Source organism: Glycine soja, chromosome 6 (assembly GCF_004193775.1).
Source record: "Glycine soja cultivar W05 chromosome 6, ASM419377v2, whole genome shotgun sequence".
In the NCBI taxonomy this organism is placed as follows: domain Eukaryota; kingdom Viridiplantae; phylum Streptophyta; class Magnoliopsida; order Fabales; family Fabaceae; genus Glycine; species Glycine soja.
The window spans coordinates 17,775,721-17,798,813 of NC_041007.1; the positions used below are offsets into that span (position 1 = coordinate 17,775,721).

Below are 23,093 nucleotides of genomic sequence, written 5' to 3' on the forward strand. Positions count from 1 at the left end.
TTTTTCATGGAATTTTTTACAAAAGTTACCCTTTAGTTTTATAAATGTAATTTCTCTCTAAATATTCTTTGTCGAGGAAAGCTTTTTTCATGCCAAATTATTTAATTTTATATTATAATTTTGAGTACTTAATCTTGAATTGGAAAATTTATAATCAACTCTATTTCTTAAAAAGTCTTTTTTAAAAAAATCATATATAATTATTCTTTCAATAAAAGAATTATGTTTAAGTTGGACAACATTATTATGAATATGTAACAAAGTTTTGGGATATTTTCTCTATACCATTCAATTTTCTTGTACACTCAGCCAAATAAGTGAAATGTCAATTTTACCCTTTACTTAAGGGTGTTGCTAGGTGCACCAAGTAGTATTGCTGGGACACCCAACATTCCTTATAAAAGCCAAAAATGCCCATAGGTCCGTGTACACTTGTGGATCAAGTTGATCCTTAAATAACTCACGGATCAACTTGATTCGCATAAAGTTTACGGATCAGATCAACTTGATCCGTAAGTGTGCAGAAGACATTTTTTTTAAAATTGAAGGCAATTTTTTTACAATTTGAAGCTTTTTTTATTTGAGTCATGACCAATCAAAAAAATATTTACAAACTAAAATCCATTTGAAAAAATAATTAATTTTATTTTATGTCTCTTTTGTTTATGTAAATTAAATATTATCCTAATGAATGTTTAGTTAAATGTAACAATGATACTATTTCAACTAAATTCAAATGGATTGGGAATCAAGTAATTTAAAAATAACACTTAAACGTTAACACTAATATTATAAACAAAAATAACTTTAAATATACAGAATGTTAAGTAAAAAACAAAAATGTGGTCAATTACAAGAAATGTATATACATCGAATATCAATATGAAATGCGTAAAGAAACTACGGCTGATCCATGCGACGCCTACGTTGAGACCTCACGTACACAATGCGATCCTGGGTGACACTCCTGGCAATCTTGAGGCATTCTTCGATGACCTCATGTGTCGATGTTCCTGGCGTGACTATCCTGAGGCTGAGGTGACGCTCCAACCTCTTGGTGATCGCATCGCAAGCCTCCTATTAAATAGAAAATAAACAAATTAGACAAATTAGTGTTAAAAATTGAAGTAAATGACATTTCATATGTCTAATCATATAGTAACACTTACCACTGCATGTCTGGGCTCATCGACATCAGACCTGGCTGGATCATCCGAGACCTGAGGGATATCTAACTCTGGGACCTGAGGTGCATCTGCTGGAGGATCTGATGGTTGTGCCACGGTCATGAATGGATGAGAAATACGGAAGAACCAGTCAATGTGGTTTGGCACACATTGACCTGGCTCAACACATGGATCACCTGCTGCCGCCAGATAGTCTGAGTAGTGCGTCCACATATCATCTACGTCATCATATGCCACCCATGGATGGACAGGGTGTGCAGGAATGCACTGGACGTAGCCGAACTGGGGCATAACCCTCTCTGATCTGTATCTGACAACAACAGGCCCCCAGCGGACCTGTCCAAAGAAGCACGAAATCGGATGAAAGTGCTGCACAGGTCGGTGCTCTGAATATGGCATCCAGCAGACATGTGGGATCCGCAAACGATCCAGGCGTTGCCTGTACGTCGTTGTAGACACTTTCTTCACAGTCTTCTTTGTCGCAATCCACCGACACGCACGTGGTGACACCTTGTCGTAGTCTGAATCAGCATTGCACTCCATAACTGACGGAAAGTGCTCGTATATCCAACACTACAGGGTTTACACAAAAATCCTACATGTTAACTAAATATACACTTATTAAAACATTGTTGTAATTAAATTATGAAATACATGTTAATTACCTGTAACAAGGTGATGTAACTAGCAAGCTGTCGACTGGTGCTGAGACTGACATCATTAAGCTGATCGTACATATGGACGAGCCCAGCAGCTCCCTATGCATACTGCCTAGCAAGAGTGAGGTCACGCAGGGCCTGTAAGTGTACGGCATGAACATGGGTTGCACTTTTATTAGCAAAGAGAGTGCAACCCAAAAGATGCAAAAGATAAGCGCGAGCGGCAGCTGTCTAGTGTTGCGTCTGACATCTGCGCTGGTATATGTCTTGCAGCCACTACAGGCGTATATATGGTCCGCCACATTGGCCTGTCTCGGCCATGGCCACCTCTGGTGAGACCATAAGTAACTCAACCAAGAGCAGCACCACCTCGTCGATGCATAGAGGCTGGAAGTCATGCAGTGCGCCCACAATCAGCAGATGGAGAAGAGTCGCGACATCGTCTAGCGTCAATAGCCTACAATCAGCAGTGCTCCTGATGCCACCTCTCAACAAAGGAGGATATAATTCCCTGATCTCCAGTGTCAATAGAACACGCGATCAAAGGACTTAATCTTGTCCCAGCAACCATATCCTCAATTGCAGGAACAGGTCTGCCTAAGTGATGCACCTTTCTCCCATAGGAAGATAACTTCAACTCAGGACGTTCCAGAATTGAAGTACAAAGGAACACAATTTTGTTCAAAAAACGTGAATCAGTAATCAATAAATAAAATAAAATAAAATTTAACTAACTTTAATATTATGAATACCTATCTAGACCATACGCTGGCCGCAACATGGTCAGCATACTCTGTAAGCATTGATGGGTCCCTAGGTCCACCAGGAAATCCCTCAAGCTCATCCCCAATATCCTGTGCATCAGTCTCTGCACCGGCGGCAACATCTACCATGGGCTCATCCCCAGCTACAGTAGCCTCTGCCTCTGGTACCGCAGGCAAGTCCGCAGGCACCACATGCACAACATCGTCAATAATGATTGGTACCCGTCACCTGCGTGCCGATGCGGTCGGCCTTCGACGCTGGGGAGCACCATCAGTATCATCACCATCCCCTCCTTTCCCTAGACCTCTGGCAACAACCCTACCTAACGCACGACCTAATTCTCTAGTATTAACCATGATCTGCAAATTTAAAAATTTTGAAATTTCATGTCTGTGTGTAATTTTTCATCTTTGAAGAAGATTAAGGCCCTCATAGATACACGGCCTAATCCTCTAATTTTGACATGTATAAATAGTTTTGACATGAATGAATATGAATTAGAATCAAGAAATACATAAGTGTAGATTTTTATCTATTTTTAACATATTTAAATTGAACTGCACTTGTATTACATTTGTTATGCTAACATGCTTTCATGCTATATCATGTTTTGTTTAAAGTTAATTGTCTAATACAATGTTGATCAAAGTTGCTCTCTTTTATAGCTAGTTCCAAGCTATGTCTACTTTGCACATTGTATTGAATATGTTTCCATATTAAGACCATTGAAGCAAAAATTCAATATTTAATTCAGTTTCTATCCACCTTTGGCAGTTAGTTATTGTCTCAATATCTTAAATAGTTGCAAATTATAGCAAACATTATTGACTGACTTTGGTTATAGGATCTTCTCTTATCAACTTAGAGTTGTATGCTTTATTTGGTTTCTAGTAAATATGTTGTCCACTAATGGTATCTATCTGTTGGGACAAACTCTCAATATTTAGTTTAATTTATATGCACCTTTGCATATGTCATATTCAATTCAGTTCAAATTTTTTTGCCCTAAATTTAGCATGTGTTGAAAAACCATTTCCTATAAACTCCATAATATGAATCTCAATATTTGGTTTAGTTTATATACACCTTTGAATATGTGAGTTTATTTCAGTTTGATTATTGTGAATAACCCTATATTTAGCATGTGGTTTAGTGTTGGAACTTTCACTCAGCATTTTGATGGTGAAAAGGCTCAAACACAAGTGGGTGAACTAGTTATGTGTTGTTTGTTAGGTTTCCTAAACTCATATCTAGCTAACTAAATAGCTCCTCAAGATCCAAGAAAGAAGAGTCAAAGACAAACATGGCAATTTTCAGACAATATTCAGCAAAGCAATTTTGATAACATACAAACAAAGATGGCAAGTGGTGTTTATTTCCTTCAAATCTTTAAATTTATACTTGCGGATCAAGTTGATCCGCATGATTTGCGGATCAAGTTGATCCGCGAGCTTCGTGCGGATCAAGTTGATCTGCGAGCTTCATGATCAACCTTCTCCGCATGCGGATCAACCTAATCATCTACCTACTGCAAATCATCTACCCTAATGCAGATCGTCTATCCTAATGCAGATCAACTAGGTTCCTAATGCAGATCAAATAGGTCCTAAGTTGTCTATACTGCGGATGACCTTAAGCATTCAACAATGGAAGCGATGGAAGAAAGAAGCTTACCTCGATGAAGAACGAAATAATAGAGCTCGCTAAAGAAGAAGAAGAGGCACTCCTAGGAAGACGGAGGAAGACACGGGAGAAAACAGATGAAGACGCGGGAGAAAGAAGCAGCAACACCAGCAGCTCGCGGGAGAAGGAAGAAGACACGGATGAAGGTGGAAGAAGAAGAAGAAGAAAAGCCTCGCGGGAGAGAAGAAAAGAAGCCCTGGGTGCCCGAGATTTTTTAAAAAATAAGAAGGGCAATTTTGTCTTTTCGCTTTAAGTGCTGGTTGCACCTAGTAACTCCCTTTACTTAAAAGCTAAAATACACCATCCAAGTGCACTTGTGCGTTCCTCTTCTCCTACTCCTCCATGAATCTCTCATCCTTTCGTGGTGTGTTTTGAATCTGTGGCTCCTCCGCGTACGTGGTTTCTTCTCTGTGAGTCTCCTCTCTTTTGCCAATGTGAGTAGCGTTGTGTCATCGACGGTAAGTTTTTATTTTTTTGACTCCATTTACTCCATACGAATTGTCAATCTATATGGAACATGCAAAATGTCAATCTGTATGACCATACAGATTACCAATTCGTATGTTTGTTAATTTTAAAATTTTATTTATTTGATAAATAATTTATTTAATAATTTTTTATTTAAAAAAATGTATAATTTTTCTTGTTATTTAATTATTTTATAAATAACTATTTTTATACTTTTGTATATTTAAAATAGTTATTTATAAAATAACTAAATATCAAAAAGTTCCAAATTTTTATAATGTATTTATTTTAAAATTTATTTAAACAAAAATAGGTAATATTGTATAAGAAAAAATGTTTTTTTATTAATATCTTTGTATAAATATTATTACATTAATACTATTAAATATTTATATAAATAGTGGCTTGAAGTATAAAAAATATAAAAATGAATTTCTTCATTCATTCATAAATATATAAAAGTATTAAAATAATTATTTATAAAATAATTAAATACTTATTTATGAATTATTAAATAGTAATTTATAAAACATTTAAAATAAATCTATAATTTGATTTTGATGATATATTTTAGTTTGCTAGATTAATCATTTAAAGTTAATTTAAATTTTATTTATTATATTTGTTAAAATATACTACATTTAATAATACAGTAGAGTTTTAGAAGATTTATTAGTTACTTTTTTAGTTATTTTTTGAGTAATAGAATGAAAATATTTTTTTTATGAAATATGAAACTCAACTATTATTTGAATGATGACATTAATTGATATTACTATTTAAATTTTTAGATTATGGTTAGAATCAGAGGATTGTATCGGCCTTTAGGCAGAGTTTTAGAAAGAGTCTTAGGTAGACAGGTTAGTGGTGATGAGGAAAAAGTCCCCCAACATCGAAGGCCAACAACATCAACATGTAAACAATGGGCAGTTGCAGCTGTCGCAGAGGATGTTGAGAATGTGGATAATGCTGCTAATGAGCCTCACAAGGAGCCTCATGATCCAGTTACAAAGGATGTAGGTGGTGATTCATAGGATTTTCTAGGCAGGTCCCAAGAGACATTAATTTTGATGTCACATGCTGATCATGTGGCATCCAAAGTGTGAGCAGGAGAAATAATTATTTGTTTAATTAAAACTTATTTAAATAAGTATTTGCCATTTTAATTTACGTAAATAATTTTAATTCTTTTTAGGAACGTATTGAGTTGAAGTTGGCTTCTCATGGAAGAAAGTTGGAGAAATTTGGAAGGCCTATACTTGAGATTGAAGGCATAGTGGTTGCTATAGGATTAAGTTCTCTGATTACATGTTTGTTGGAGACAAGTGACAAGGGACTTTTATCTACTTTTGCGGGGAGGTGACATAAGGAAACTAGCAGTTTCCATCTACCCATAAGAGAGTTAAGTATAACCCTCGATGATGTGACATTGTTATTACATCTACCCATTACACGTGTCTTCCATACCTTTGATGCAATTAATGTAGAGCAAGTTGTTGACTTGTTAGTTGAGTTGCTTTAAGTGAGTAGACAAGACATAAATGATGAGACTGAGCAGTGTAGAGGGACATATGTTCACCTAGCCTGGCTACGAGATGTTTATCGTAGCAAATGTGACACAAGACAATGGACAATAGTAGCTCAATCATATTTGTAGCATCTTGTAGGTTGCACACTATTTGTTAACAAGAGTGTCACACATATCAGTGTAGTATTCTTGGATGCATTTTGTGACCTTAATCAATCTGGAGGGTTTTCATGGGGAGTGGTCACTCTCTTGCAGATAATTGTATTCATTTTTATCATTGTTATTTGTTTTAAACTTTATATGTACTATTGATTAGAATTCTTATTGGTATTTTTTAATATGTGTGGTCTTGGATCTACGAGCATTTCCCTACATTTGTAAATATTATTGCTGATGAGGATTACCATGAGAGAAAACCACGTGCTTGTCGTTGAAAGTGTGGGAAGACATTATCAGTGACGACATATCGTAAGCGCTTGGCTAGGCTGACGCCAGATGTTGTTTGCTTGATACCTTAGGGTAATCACTGTGCTTTCAAAGAATTTTAGCTCATTTCACTATTTTCTGGACATATCCAATGGGGTTCATCTATTGTTAGACATCAACCAGAGAGGATATTACGACAATTTGGTTATGTTCAGCCCATTCCTCTACTCTCGACTGCTCCATCTCTATCCACAAAGGAGATTGATGATAAATGACTTTAGTTTTCTCAATATCTTGCACCACTTAGAGAGTTTTATAGTTTTCCTGGTCAGTGTGCAACAGGCTACATAGAGTGATTTTATATGATATCTCACTCATTCATGAGTCTGCCACAACTTGGGGATCCTCTTAGACATCTACCCATGGTGCATGATGATACATATATTATACTAGATCCACCTGTGTTGCCCGTTCACACAGCAGTTATGCCACAGCCAACTACAATTGCAGTTGTTGATACAGACATGCCTTAACATATAGTGGTATAATATATTTACAATTTTTCTGTTACATTATCCAGGTAATTATATTGACGTTGTTGTTAATGTTGTAGGTCGTTTTCCAGAAGATAACAAAAATCTTGCAACACATGATAAATATAAGGATGGTCATTGTTGGAATTGATGCATACGTTATAACTGAACATTGTTTAACATCAGCTAGGGTTGACATTGAGTAAGGAAATGTTTATGTTCGCTCAAGATGAAGGACGGATACACAAGATAGAGCTTGTGGTGGACTAGGATCATGATTTTGTATTTATTCATTGGCTATGTAGTTGACTATGATGAACATATGTATTTATTTTGTATTTAACTATTATGTTTGATCGAAAACAAATACGGTGTGCATTACACAAATGTGATTAGAAAGTGTTACATGCATTATCCATGGAATTAAAACTATATAAGTTACAAACACATAAACAATAACTAAATGTTCAATCTTCTCCTAAATCAATGTGTTGTGTCGTCAACCTCATGGAATTAGTATACAAGCGCATTCAACTAATATAAGGAGTAGGCCACTGTTTTGCTTGATAATGACAATGTGTTGACCATAACAAAGCAATTTACGGCATAGGACAACCATCTCTTAGAAATACCTATTATGCAATTTCCTGAAGTTTACTCTTTAGAGTCACCTTGCCACATATATCAAGATCTTAAATCCGCTTCAATATGGCTTCCATCTCTTCGGTTATGCAGGCTTTGGACTCAGATAAACCTTGGTCTGAAAAACTTAGCCTTCGCCAAAACATATAGATTGTGTCAATTGGTATGCTACCAACAACATATCTAGCTAGCTCACATGCGCATGGGAGACCATGAGTAGTTCTCATAATACAGCCACAACGAGAACTGTCAATGCCAACATAGTTCACTCATTCAAACTCAGTAGCAATTTGGTTTAACACATATCTTGATATCATGCCAATTAGTTTCTTGTATAAGGTAACTTTAAAAGCATGTCCGACCACATGTGTACTTGTTTCAAAAGATGTCTTTATTTTAGTGTGTTGCAGAGTGATCATGTTGTTCAAGGCTTCCAAAAAATTACATAAGTCTCCAAGGCTATTCTACAGTAGTCTCGTTAAGGCTCAATGTGCAGACTTAATCCTGCATTTGAAAAAGACAAATGATTATTTTTATCCATTAATGTGTTCCTATTAAAACCAATATACACTAACAATTTTTATACCTATTAGTTGTTGTGTTTCCTAGATGTATCATCTTATTCATCCATGCTTTTACAAATCTTTCTCTATGGAGAATCAACCGTATTTGTTTGACATAGTCAACAAACATTGGTCATGGTAAGCAAGCAATTTCAAACTTTGCAAGGCATTCATCATACTCTATCTCAGTAGGACAATCTACAAGACTCTCCCATGCTTCCATCACATAGTCTCATGTGTTTTTTTTTTACCCACAAGGGTTTTACATTTTGCCTTAACATTCTTATCAATGTGAAACCTACACAAGTTAGTTACCTCAGGGAACACAATTTTCACTACATTCATTAATTTTGAATCTCTGTCAATCACAATAACTTGAGGGATTGCATCACGTCTCATAAAAATGCCTTAAAACCATTTAAGAGCCCAAACAACATTGTTTATGCGTTCGCCCTTCAAATAGGGAAATGCAACTGCAAATGTCATCCTAGTAGGTGTAACACCAACAATGTCAAGTAAAGGCAACATGTATCTATTTTTTTGTATGTACTATTTATAAGGAATACCAAATGACATGCATTGCTTAATTTTACTGCATGTGTCTAAAATATATCACGTACAACATCTTCATCCTTCAATCTATGTCAATGAATATACTGATCACGTTCAATTAGCTTCATTAATTGTTGCATTTTAGTATTACTGTCTCTTATAGAATAACGATATGCATATCTTGCATTGTAGACTTGTTTCATTGTCGTTCAATTGTTGACATTGTGCTCCTTCAAAGTGAGAAAAATATTCTTTAGTTTAACCATTGACTTTGTCATATCACTAATAATAATCTTCTCATCCTCAGTTAGTTGATCAGCATATGGGTGTACAATGAATGACTTAGTCAATGCATGATTATAAGTCTCACATATTAAATTGATCATCTACCATTTACCTCCCAAGACTGGTTTCACGTGTAGCTTAAAGGGACCCCCACATTTTCAGGTGTTAGTCATCATTCATATTAAATCTTTCTTGTGTGCTCTATATTTTCCATTCCTCTCACAGTCAATTAAAACAAATGAGGTGATTCCTCTTTTTCTGGTTGATGTGTATGACCTCATAATCATAGTTACAAAACTAATATCATACGCAACAATACGAGTCCATTCCAATACATCTTCACGGGTAGCAAACACCTACAAAATGGATAATACATGTTTAGTCTTCTTAGGACATTCATTTAGTTACTTTAACCAAATACAAAATCATATCAACACATGAGAAGTATTGAAGGCATCAACGCAATCAATATTTTCAAAACACAATAGGTTCTTCTCCATTATATTCTTTCATATTAATTTCTTTAGACATAATACTCTCATATATCCATTCATCTTCCTCCATCTTAACAAAACATTAAAAAAATTCAATGTCGAACTAATGACAACTAATGAAATTTCATACATATAGCCTATATGGATTGACGTATAATAATTCATACCTCAATATACATATAATAAAAATTTATCTCTTAATAAAAACATGAATTGTTATTACTTTTAATAAATTCTAATTATTTATAAATAAATTTATTTATTGTAAAAAACTTCAATGTTGAAATTTATTTTAAAACTATTAATGTAGCAATCAAAGATACTACTCTAACATTTATGTAGATATATCAATAAATATGTTTTTTAACATATAGCATGACACAATTTTATTATTTTTTTACTACATATACTAATATATTACATTGAAATTGCTAAGCATATATATAATAATTTATATCTAAATTTTCATATTTTATACACTTGAACAAACTATTTAATGCAATAATATTTATACAAATATATTAATGAATATAACTAAATTTATAAAAAATACATTAAAAATAAAGTTTTTTAATTTTTTTAACTTATACAGATTGACAATCCATGTGAATTTTACTGATTGCAAATCCGTATAGATTATACGGATTGACAATTTGTATGAATTATATGAATTGTAAATCCATATGTTTCTTATGGATTACCTATTTGTATACGGATTCGTCACCGATGTAAAAAACTTACCTTTCCTTTGTCGTTTCCTCTGCAACACTCACTACGATGACAACCACAACCTCAATGCAGCAGGTAACCAACCATCATGACAATGCATATTGACAAAACCAGCCACAATGGAATGAGGACCTCTGCCTTCAACAAACCAATGAATGGTGTAACAACAAAATGAAAGAGGAACAAACAAAATAGAAGAAGGAAAGAAGGATAAACTGGAAATTAATGAAAAATGATGGATGTAGAAGAAATTCATCCGATGTAAGAAGTAAAGCCCCAAAGTTTTTTCTTTAATTATTTAATACAATTATATATAAAAACCCAAATGTAAAACCACAGCTAAAACAACTCATAATAGTTCGTCTATGTCCTTGATGATTAAAAAATGTCGTTAGTTTTTTTTGCATCAAATTTCTTAATTTTTTTTCATTTCTTGAAAGTATCAATACTTAAATTTTAAAAAATTTGATACATCATAGGAATGATAGTGACAATGGATGTAATGGACACTGGATAAATTTATCTCTGATGGACACGTTAATTATCCATGTAATTAGTAGTTTTTTTTTTTTGGATACTTGAGTTGGAGTATAAGTACAACTGTACTTTGTATAAAAAGAGGGTACAATTATACAAGTAATCACACAAACACACACACTCAAACTAAGACAAATAAAGTCCACAAACTTAGAAGTTTTAAAAATTTATTGCAAAAGTTTATTGTAAGTTTTGTAGTATTTTATAATTATATTTTTAATCCTTTATATAAAAAATGTTTGAATTGATTTAGGTATATTATTAATTAGTTATGTTATTCATTCTTTTGTAAGTAATTAATTAAAATGTGAGTATCATATACTAAATCAATATTTATCTAACAACTGTCCACGATATGTAAGTATTAAAAGTACATCTATTTATTATCTAAATATAGATATAAAAATAAATATTATAGTATCCTACTCAAACTTTACTCATTATATCATTCTTAATCATATCAAGTTAATATGCATAAAATTGATATATTTTAATTTAAATCATTTGTTTTTATAATTTCCTTTTCAATTTCAAAATCTTATCACTTTTCTTCTCATTGTTGATAATGGAAGCATCTTCTATCATACATTTTTTTAAAGATAAATCTTCTACCATACTATTTACTATTAAAAAAATGTAATTTTGTCATTTTTTATTATGATGCTATTTTTATTTTTATATATATTTATTTTTAAATTTTTTTGTATAAATCCATATATTAAACCAAACTCCTAATATATTTAATACAAATATATTAAATAAATCATTATCATCTTTAATGTATTAAATAGTACAAAAATAAATTAGCAATATCTGTATAATACATGAAAAACTTACTAATACATATTTTTATATTGAATGTGTACCCTCACAAATTATATATACTTATATTTATATCTACTACTATGAATCTATGATAAAGGAAATTGCTTGTTTTAGTACTAATTGTTTAGTGTTTCAAAACTACAATTATTATGTTACTTATGAAATAAAAAAAAATATTGTAAAACTATAAAGATATTTTATAGATTATATAAAAACTTCAAAACAAAGAAGAAAGGGAGCAAACTTATAAATACTTTTTCATTCCTAATTATAATCATTTTTAAATAGTTCACAACTTCTTAGACATAAATAAGTTCAATTCCGTTCATCTTTAATATATTAATTTTTATATAATTAATAAAAAATGCAATTTGACAACAGAAACATATTTTAGTAAATAATGAGGAGAATTATTATTCAAATTAATTTATAAATATTGGAAATGTCTCCAATGAACACTTGGTGTTACTCATATTTTTATTGTGTTTTTTTTACAGTTATTTATTATTAATCGTTAACTACTTTCTTAAAGTAATGGATAGTAAAATCGATTTAAAATATATAAAAAGGATTCTTTTAGGTTTTAATTACAACTTGTAGTTGACAAGTCCAGTGAGCCTATAATTGTGGCAAAGTAACATGACACTTTGGGGCTTTGGTTGATCACAAAAATGGAGGATGATTGAATACACCCTCCCTTAGGGTGCAACCCTTTTCATGGCTAATCCCAAATTGACATGAGTGGATACCACATGTCCCTTCTTGACAAGTACAAATCAACTTCAACTTTTTCATCCCTTCAACATTGTCAAACAAAAAGTTAAAACAAAAGAATTTCAAACTTTCCCTTCTCAATTTTGTTACAATTTGAAACTCATTATTTAAGAAGATGAATGATGAGCTCGCAAAAGGACAAGCCTATTGTACCAAACCATAAAGTTTGTATGCTCTACAATACAAGAGAAAAGTATTTGACAAACACCTTAATGAATTTTAACGTGATAATTAACCAAAACTACAACTTTTAATATTTGACAGATTAAATCTCATTAAATATTTAAAATTAGCATATGAAAATTCAGCTCTCCAATATTCATTTATGTTAGAAAATAGATGATAGTTTACTGAGGTGACAAAACACATTACCCGACCTATTGCAGGCCAGCTTGATGCAGGTTGCAAATTATAACGAGTCAAAAAAAAATAATTTAGGTATAAATTATGAAGCTCAAACCTTGTAAAAGTCTGATTTTTGCAGACTTAGTCTGCATTGGACCATGATTGGATTGGGCTAAAAAGTCCGCATTAATTTGGGTTAAAAAAATTTAAGTTCAAGCTCTACATTTCATTGGACAAGTTTGGGTTGAGCCGACCCATTTTACCACCTGTAGTTTAATGTCCTTCAAAAACTAAAACCATACTCTTTTGCTAGACATGCATTCAAAGTACTTAAGTATAGGTTTTATAAAAAAATATTTTAAATTTTAATTATAATAACTAAGGTCAAGCACTTGCAAATAAGGTTACACAATGACAAATGTACCCTAAGCAGTAGTATCATGGACTCCAAAGTCCGGATATTTTACCCTAGAGACCAATTTTGTACTTAAATAACTTAATTCAAAATAAACTAAACAATTTGGTTTTTAATCAATAGTTGAGAAATATGTTCAATCACTTTGTCAGAAAATAGTACTCTAGAGAAATTAGAGAAATTGCAATGAATTTATCATATGAGAAGGCCTAGAGTTATTATAAAATCTTGTAATTGAATTCCTTCAATTTTATATAAATTCAATTTTTAATGTTTATCCATTATTGACTTCTCCTAAGGTTTTTAAAAGGTTTTGGCCAAACACCTCCGACAGTCTTTCTCTTAATTTAGTTCTAATTTGGTCGATTAAGAAATAAAATATGAGAAAACATAAGTGCATAGAAAATGATAATCCAAAATCCCTAAAATTCATTTGGTCAATCGTCATTCTAAAGGATTCAATTGTTCTATGATTTCATTATTCATACGACACTAACCACACACACACAAATAACTAAAATATAGATTGATAAATTCTAATGAGAAATTAAGCACGATAGAACAACATAATTGACCGAATAAAGACAATTTCAATTATGTGAAATTGAAGTTCATCGCAAATTACATCATAACCCTAGAAAGAGGGGTTTAGCTAGACATAGACAAGAAAACAATAACCTCATATACATGAGAAAGATAAGGGAATAAGGAAAATTACAATTAGAAGCCTCACAATCTTTCTCACGTTCTTTCCAATCCAAAAGAGGTCTCATACTATGCCTAGGTCACTTACAAAGTCAAATTTTGTACGCAAAGCAAAAGGTACTTACTCTCATTTCCCCCTTCTATTTATAGTAAAAAAAATTAGAGTGTCTGACGTGAAAGGGAGCACGACTGTGCTCAACATGAGTATGAAGATTCTCAAAAAATAGCAATGCTGAAAGCCCAATTCCAAATTTGGAGAACGACCATCCTCAGGGTGTTCAGAATGAGCACAGTCATTCTCAGAAGTTGTTTCCCAATTCTCGAAAGTGTGTTGGAATGAACACATTTGTTCTCCTAAAGAGCATGGTCATGTTTTCATCAAAGTTCTCTTTTATCTTTTTTTTCAGACCCTATTATGTTGAATTTATGCATTCTATAACTCTCACCCTTTCTGTATCACACTTTAACATAATCCTATGAGTTTTGTCAATAAAATCAAATAAAATGCATCAAAACAAGGCCAAAACTCGTGTACAAAATCACACAATTACCAGTTTCTCAACAAACTATAAGGGCCACTAGTATTAAAAAAAGTTTAATGCATTTACAATTTACATTTGTTTAAAGATAATCGGTCAATTATGTGTGGCTGACAATTTTTTGTAGTATGAAGATGGAGATTTTGCATCAGTTGTTAAAGAATGTTTTAGATTGATTATATGAGGAATTGATCTATAAAGTGCTTTCTAGATTGATTCTTAACAATTAATTTAACATGTGTTTGCTTTTTGAAAATTCTAGCCAAATTGATTTCTAGATTGGTTACAAAAAAAGTCATTCTAGAAGGTATCTTTTTAGATTATTTGTCATGCATTTGATCTAGAAACTCTTCTTAAACATCTTGATGTCCCTTTATAAATGTAGCATTCCTTTTATTTCCCTTTATATTTCCTTCACGTGCATTTGCTCCTCTCGTCCTTGTGTCATTTTTTGCTCTTAATTCTCATAATTTATGTGTCTCTTGTCATTTGTTTACTCAAGTGTTTTTGGTGAGAAATCGTATGCTATAGAATTTCCAGTTTTGCTGAAACAAAATTTGCTCACCGAGCGAGACCACCTCTAGGGGTGACTTTTGGTTGAGTGAGTTAAGTGTGAGTTGAGTGATAGAGAACTTTACTCGTTGAGCAAGTTTGTCTCGCTAAGCAAGAGAGTTAAGTCTAGATAAACAAGTTTTTGGTGGTTGAGTGAGAATGTGAGTTTTTACTTATCTTTGACTCTAAATAAATTCTTAAAGTGACAATTAATGGTTATTTTCTCTCCCTCAATGATGAATATGATTAATTGTGAAACCAATATAGAGTTAGAATGTGTAGTACTATAAAACTTAAAAATGATTATGAAAATGCCACAATTTAATTTTAGGACTATGTTAGGAAATTCACATTCTATTAGATGAGTTCTTAAGCATTTTGTTAAGAAAGTGATGAATTTATAACATGGATAGACTTGTGCTACTGAGATTGATTGGGTTGCATACATGACATTGCATGTGGGTAACAAGAACGAGCCTATAAAATAAATGAGTGTGTGAGTTCCTATAGATGTAATGTCTTGCAAACCTTACATAGATAGACCAATATCCACACAGTATATTTGATAAAACCACACTCCCTTCACATGGTCAATTCAAGGGACTCCTTAAATAGTCAAAGAGAGACCATGGTAGGGGATGAAGCCTATAAGAATCGCCCAAAAATTATACAAATCTCCATGGAGTCAAGTCTACATGACATATCATGATACATTGGCATATGAAATTGAAATATGAATTGATTATTATTGTATCGATGTTGATTGATTCATAATTGATGTTTGATGGGTGGTTGTTGATTGATTCAAATCTTCTTTTAAGTTGATTCTAACCTTTTATTATACATTTATGAGACAATGATGTATATTATATATGTGTAGGTTTGTATTCATATGTGAAAAAAATTCTTAACAATTTTCATATGATGATAATATTTATATAAATTTGTAAAGAAGATAGGTGTTTCACTATAATTTCGATCAATTTCTATATAATACATAATTAAATTTTAAAAAAATTAATTACATAATTAAAAATTGATCAAAACTATGATAAGTGTAGTAGTTTGAGACCATATACTAACTTTTTCTTTCTATGTACTTACTTGTGTAGATAGCATCATAATCACAAGCATCATTCTTTCAATAGCTTTTTTTTTAAGTGCATTCTTTCAATAGCTCATTACAAATCAAACACCACTTCCCCCACAAACAGCTAGGCATTTTAAACTGTTTCTTGGGGTATAGGTCAAATACTTGATGACTCCATCCTTCTATATAAGGCCATATAGGAACCTCCTAGTCAAAGCCAATAATATGGGCAAGGCCAAAAGGCATTAATATCCCAATTCTTGGTGGGTGCAAGATAACGACATATAAGTAACTATTCACATCATTCTTCAAATCTATAGTTGGTGCTTTAATATTGTACCCATACTACACCAGAGATATGTTAATTAAGTGCGAACAAGGTGTGCCCTGTTTTTTCATAACCTTTAGAAGACAACTAGAAAACATTTAAGAGGACAACTTGTTGAAAAGGGATTTACCGAAGAAGTTGCAACTTATCAATTTTCAATTGTTGGTTTGGTGTTTGTGTCTTCTCAAGTCATTAAAGGTAAAATTAAAAATATAATAAGGAGTTTAGTATTTTAAAAGTGATGGCACATAATATACGATTATACGAAAGGAATTGGAGGGTTATAAATACAAAGTTTCAATCAGATCTCAATTTCCTCGCAATCGAAGCTTTAGAGAGGAATTTGTGAATGTTTGGAATTTACTTGGTAGCATTCAATAATGCATAGTTGCATATATACATCTAATGCTTATCTTAATTTTATGAATTTTATAATTTTATATAAATTTAAATATTTTATATAAAAAATTATTTTTATTTTAAAATTGTTAGAATGAATGCTTAACCTAATTTAATAGATTTTATAATTCTTAAAATGTATATTATTTATGGTATAAATATTTTAAACAATGATGTTTATGTAAGTAATTACATGTCATGTATTTCAATTGATAAAAAAAAAATATTATTTAAAGTTACACAACTCATATATACACCAAATTGAAAATGGGTTGAGTGCTCATTTTAATTGTTCCGGTTTTGATACTGATATTTTCTACTAATATGTTATTTTGGCACTGAACTTTCGCCAAAAGGTTTAAATTGTTATTTCCTCTTTTCTTTTTTTTAATATTTTGTATCATTTGAGTGTCAGTGTGCTTTATTTGTTCGTACCTTGAAAAAAAAAATGCGCGTTGCTTCTTTAGTGATTTCTATTTTATTAATAAAAGTATAAGTATGATCAATTGTGAGATTTTCTTTTTATTTGAAGACATTTCTTTATATTATATTCGTTTATATTTTACAGTTAAAGTATTTTCTCCACTAGGAGTCTAGGACCCATTCCCCATGGTTTTATCTTTAGATCTACTCCATAATTTTGTTAGTTGTACACATTCCTCTATGGTGGAAAAACTTTCACACAAAAGCTGAAGCCCTTAAGGTACAATGTAGTAGGAGTTTGGTCCAACCAAATAGATATTTAACATATTATAATCTGGCCTCTAGATCCTCTGCTGTATATGGATTTTCAATGATTACAGGTAGGAGAGGATCAGTGCTTTTTTCATTATTTATTTATTTATGGTAGAAGATATCCTTTAAATAGAGAAATAGACACGCGCCAAATTATTGATATTGCTTTCTTGGTTAAATTTAATAATTTGTTTCATTGCATTGGTTTAAGATCTCTTTGTTTTGTAATTGTGGCCACCTTTTGCTTTAGACAAATCAGAGTGCAAAACCCGATCCAGAACGACAACAAACGCACGTGGTTGCAATCTGAAATCAATCATGCATTCCAATACAACATCAATAACTAAGATTAATTCAGAAGCATGTTCTAACCATATTAATTATTCAAAATTAATTGTATTAAACTTTAAACAAAGCAAACACTTAATTAGTTGGGGAAATTGGAATATTATGATACATTCTCCCACATATCTAAGTTTGAATAGGAACATCTAGATAGTAACATCAATTAGATATTATGGGGGAAATTGTAAAAAAGTAATAAAATAAATTACACTGCACATTATTCCTTGTGTTTGGTTCGCATTTTACCCGATACTTTTCCTTTTTTTTTCCTACAATTATTTAAATTTTTGGTATTTGTTTCAATGTGACCCCTTCGGTCCTGAATGTCATTCAATCCATTAATAACAGTGAAGCATGTGTCTAGCACACTACTTTTAATAATTTTCTTCCTCTGAAATGCACTAATGTAAAGATTTTTTTATATATTATTTTTTATTATAAATTGTTATATTTGTTAAATTTATTATCTTTTACTATAATTATTTTAAAATTTATATTTATAATTAAAAGAATCAACATTTTGGAGAGAATTTTTTTTTATTAAAAGTTATGTGTTATGAACATACTTCATTGTTATATATTAACATATTTGACGACGTTTAAGATGTTTTTAATAAAGGGAAAAAAATGAAGAAATATAAGATAAAATTTGAAACAAACATAAAAAGTGAGTATAATTTATTCTATCAAGGTGAAATTCAAACATTGAATAAATGCTTAGGATTTTCGACACTATTATACTACTTGTTTGATAAATACTCTTAATTTGATATATATATATATATATATATATATATATATATATATATATATCTAAATAACATAAAATAAAAAATATACCTTTTAGATGTTATAATTTGAATAGAAAGAGTTCATATTCATACTCATAATTTTGCGCATTAAGGTGTAAAATTAAGGCCATAATCCCTCAAACTATAGGAGCTCCTAGACCTTATAATCATATCTTGTTTTTCAATTCCTAAGGTAGTGGTCCCTCTCACACTTTCATCATCACGGTGATGTACCCCATATTAAAATCGTCATCTACAAAGAAAACACAATCATTCACGGTTTTGCTAGTACCCAATTGTCTTTGTACTCGACATAGAAACAATCTTATGCATATCCGAAAACTGCATAACTTGTCCAAAATCAGTGTCCTCTTTCATTGACATTGCCTTGTTAACTACCCTTTTTTATTGACAATGATGAAATTGCAACTCAGCTTGTACATTCGGTGATTATCTGTTTGGAGCACCAAGAGTCCAAGACAAGCCTAAAAGTAAAACAAAGGCATGCTGGTGTTAGGAAGAATTAAAATTTTAAAACATATGCACATGTAGCAAAGATTGTCTCAATTCCAAGAATATTTCTTTCAATTCCAAGAATTTGATGGAAGAGTTAGACACGATCTCCCTTCTAAGTTCTAACAATCTCAACCCCCACTTATTTCTTTATGATGAAGTAAATATTATTATTATTTTATTCATAAGACTCAATTATCTAATTTATTGGAATTACAAAAAATAATTAATAGTTAATAATAATAACTTTTCTTAATATTTTTTCAAAATTATCATTATCATTAATATTTTTCTTTGTTCTACTAATTGTGTATTTTAGTCTAAAAATAATTAGTGCTATAGACATTATGAATTGAGTCATATTAAAAGTAATAAATTATACTTTTAATTTAGATTTTATAAATAGAAACACATCAGTAATGTTTTTTTTTGGTCAAATTACAAGCATTCTCTATAAATAAAGACTTCCTCTACTTTCAATGGGGTCACAATTCTCTTTCTAAAATTCCTATCATCAAAATAATATATATCTCTTACACTTTTTTTTATAACAATAATCGCGTATTCCTTTTTTCGATAGCAAAGGAGATAAAAGTTTGTACTCTTCTTCCTTTTTACCTTTAAAAGGAAAATGAGGGACTAGGGTTGAATACACTTTGGATTAATCAGATCAACTACACTTGATCCAATTATAAAAGAAAGTTGCTTTACATCGGTCATATCGAATTAAACTAAGATAAACTCTATCTAATTGAGCTTCAATATAAAAAAATAGGGAAAAAATCAATTTAGTTGAGTTGCATATCAGGCTTCCATATGTTGTACTCATCAAACTTGACCCAATTCGTGGTTTGATTATTGTTGATTACAAATAGGTAGAACTACAAGAGTCTCCATACATGGCCTCAATTCTTAAAGAGAAAACAAAAGTAGTAAAAAGAAGAACAAAAATTCATAGTTTTCAAAGTCATAACGGTGCAAAAGGGGTTTCTTTTCCCCCTTGCCAATATTTTTTAATTGTAACCTTCAATCTCAAGTTCCAAATTGATGAATTCCATAACACTGTTCATGACTCATTCCTACGGTAGAAACATCAACTTGGATCACATTGGTCTTTTATTGTAACTAGTGTGGTGACCCGTGTCAGGGCGGATTGTTTTATTCATAGGTTTGAATTAGTTAAAAATATTGAATATATTAGAAAAAAATAAATTTTAAATTGTCAAAATATAAGAAAAATTGTTAATCTGCATCACACGTGTTCAAATACATTAATCAGTCAAGGATAAGAGCGTCTAGATCAGTTCGTTCAACAAAATGTATAAATTATTATAAATATCCTAATTTATCTTCTATTCCCATGGATAACAAAAATATATTAATCAAATTTTATTTAGAAAATTATTTCATCATTTAATTGATTTATATTTCAAATTCACTTAAATTTAATCTTTTGACATGAAATAAAAATGAAACAGTAATTCTAAATTCTTGTATCTACAAAATATATAAATATATAATCTATAAAATATTATATAATATATAATAATGTAATGTAGTAATTTAATAAATATATTATTAGAGAATTAATTTGTTTTTTGTCTATAATTTGTCTATAAAATATTATAGTTTAAGTTAAGGTTATTTCATTAGAGATTTTTTTTCATTTATTTATTTAATTAATTTAATTATTTATTTGTCTAATTGTTCCTGGGTCCAGGACTAGCTTATCGTGAAGGATTGGCGATGGATCGAAGATCTAAGTCCAATTACAACGCGACAAATGGGCCTTATCAACCCAATAGTTTCTAATTTTTCTCCTTGGATTGAGAATGCCTTTTGGACACAATCACTTTGTGTTTTTCTATTAGTAACTTTGGATCCCTGCATTATTTCCTTCATCAATCCTACTTGAATGAGACTTAGTGAAATCAAACATCCACTCCAACGGAGTTCCACATCTTTTTCTTTTGTCTTGATTTAATTATATTTTTGGTGCTGAGAGTTTAATTTGTATGTAATTTTAGATTTTTTGAGTTTTTTATGCTAATTATTATTTATTTTTAAATTAAATAAATTTAGTCTATTCATCATTTTTTTTATTTTGTTTAAAACTCTCAAATCCTCATTTTCTATCTAAATTTTGTAAGGTTTACGATGAATTTGAGCCATGGAATAAGTTTAAAGATTTATAAGTCAGCAATTTTGAAAGTTTTATAGTATATGAGATTAGGGTTTAAAAGGAGAACAAATATAGGTTTCTTTTTTTTAATTTTAGGCAAATTTGAAGTTTTTCTTGGTGAGTTTTGAGTAGAAAAAAGTTTAAAATAATTTAGTTGACTCAATTATGAAAAATTTGGCTAAAAATATGAACAAAGGAAATTTTAAATAGAAGAAAATTGATAAAAGAATCAAGTTTACTTAATTTTAAAAATAAAAAACTTAATTAATTAAAAAGATTAAGAACCAGAATTCTATATAATAGATTAATAGACCAAACTATAAAGACAACCTTTTTGTTTTTCTTAGTTGGGCCGCACGCGATCTTCCCTCAGATCTACCGTTCCATTTTTTTTATAAGAAAAAAAAAAACTAAAAGCTTGTATTGCAACATGCATTGCCAACTTTAAAAAAGGGAAATAAAAAGGCTAATTGTATTCGTATGCTTTCACATCAACATATTCCCTATTTTTTCTTTAATTATTATTGTCACGTTTGTTTTTGCAAATATATAAATTTTAAAATAAATAGAATGTGCACTAACAATCTACAGAGTTTTTATATTGTTGTTTAATTACAAATAATTATATATAATTAATGTTAATTTTTATAATAATTACTTTAAACTCTTCCATGATAATAATATTATTTTTTATTGATTGATACCTTAAAATCTTTTATATTGACTGCATAAAGATTCAACTCAAATTTTGATGTAAATATTCTAATTTTTTCCTACTTACTTTTTTTTTTAAATTATGCACTTGTTCTTGTTTTGGAGACATGGCTACTGTAATGCATATTTCTAAAATTGCTTTTATTAACCAACTACGCTTTTTACAAAATAAATTACATACATTGCATAAGAAATTGCTTCAAAATCAAATTTACGTTGATATTGTCGCGTTGTATCTCACTCTCAATCTTTCCTATCTCATGTTTCATCACGTATTGTCATATATGCTATTGTTTCATCAAATTTAGCCTACATCAAATTTAGCCTCATCCAGGTTATGGAAAACTTATTTGTTAAATAAGCCAGGCTAAAGGCTTTTCTTAATTATTAGTTAAGTCATTTATAAAGACCGAATTTTAAGTCATTTAAAAAGGTCTTCTACAACTAATAGATCAAATTATTTAAATAAATACAAAAAAACACAACGATAATAGCAATATTGTTATTGTTTTTAAAAAATTTACTATAATATTTTACAATTATAAAGGTTTCAGTTTATTAGAATACTTACACACTTACATATAAGTGTAAGTATATTAGGTTATTTAGAGGAATGTTTTTGACCTTAGTATAAAGTAGTATATTAAATAGGTTTTTAGATAAGTTAAACTTTTAAAAATATTAGGTCAATCCTTGAAATAGGACTTGTTTCAAATAAATATGCCAAGCGTGAGCATTTGATTTGAAAATCAAGTCACACTCAAGTCTTGTAAAATCTATCTAGTCCAAC

At 30.6% G+C, this 23,093-nt stretch overlaps 1 protein-coding gene across 1 annotated transcript; it reads right to left on the reverse strand.

Annotated features, from left to right (window-relative positions):
- Positions 1–900: 900 nt before the first annotated feature.
- LOC114415901 lies at positions 901–1,924 on the reverse strand. Its single transcript, XM_028380767.1, has 3 exons — positions 1,853–1,924; positions 1,170–1,760; positions 901–1,077 (listed from the first exon to the last, which is right to left on the reverse strand). The coding sequence occupies exons 1-3, from the start codon at positions 1,922–1,924 to the stop codon at positions 901–903; spliced, it is 840 nt and encodes a 279-aa protein (XP_028236568.1).
- Between the last annotated feature and the right edge of the window lie 21,169 nt (positions 1,925–23,093).

Bases quoted from the DNA above. Each gene is read 5' to 3' on its own strand.
- LOC114415901 (XM_028380767.1), bottom strand. From the start codon at position 1,924: ATGTACGATCAGCTTAATGATGTCAGTCTCAGCACCAGTCGACAGCTT. The intron at 1,761-1,852 runs GTAATTAACATG...TAAACCCTGTAG, and splicing joins GTTACATCACCTTGTTACAG to TGTTGGATATACGAGCACTT. The intron at 1,078-1,169 runs GTAAGTGTTACT...TCTATTTAATAG, and splicing joins ATGAGCCCAGACATGCAGTG to GAGGCTTGCGATGCGATCAC.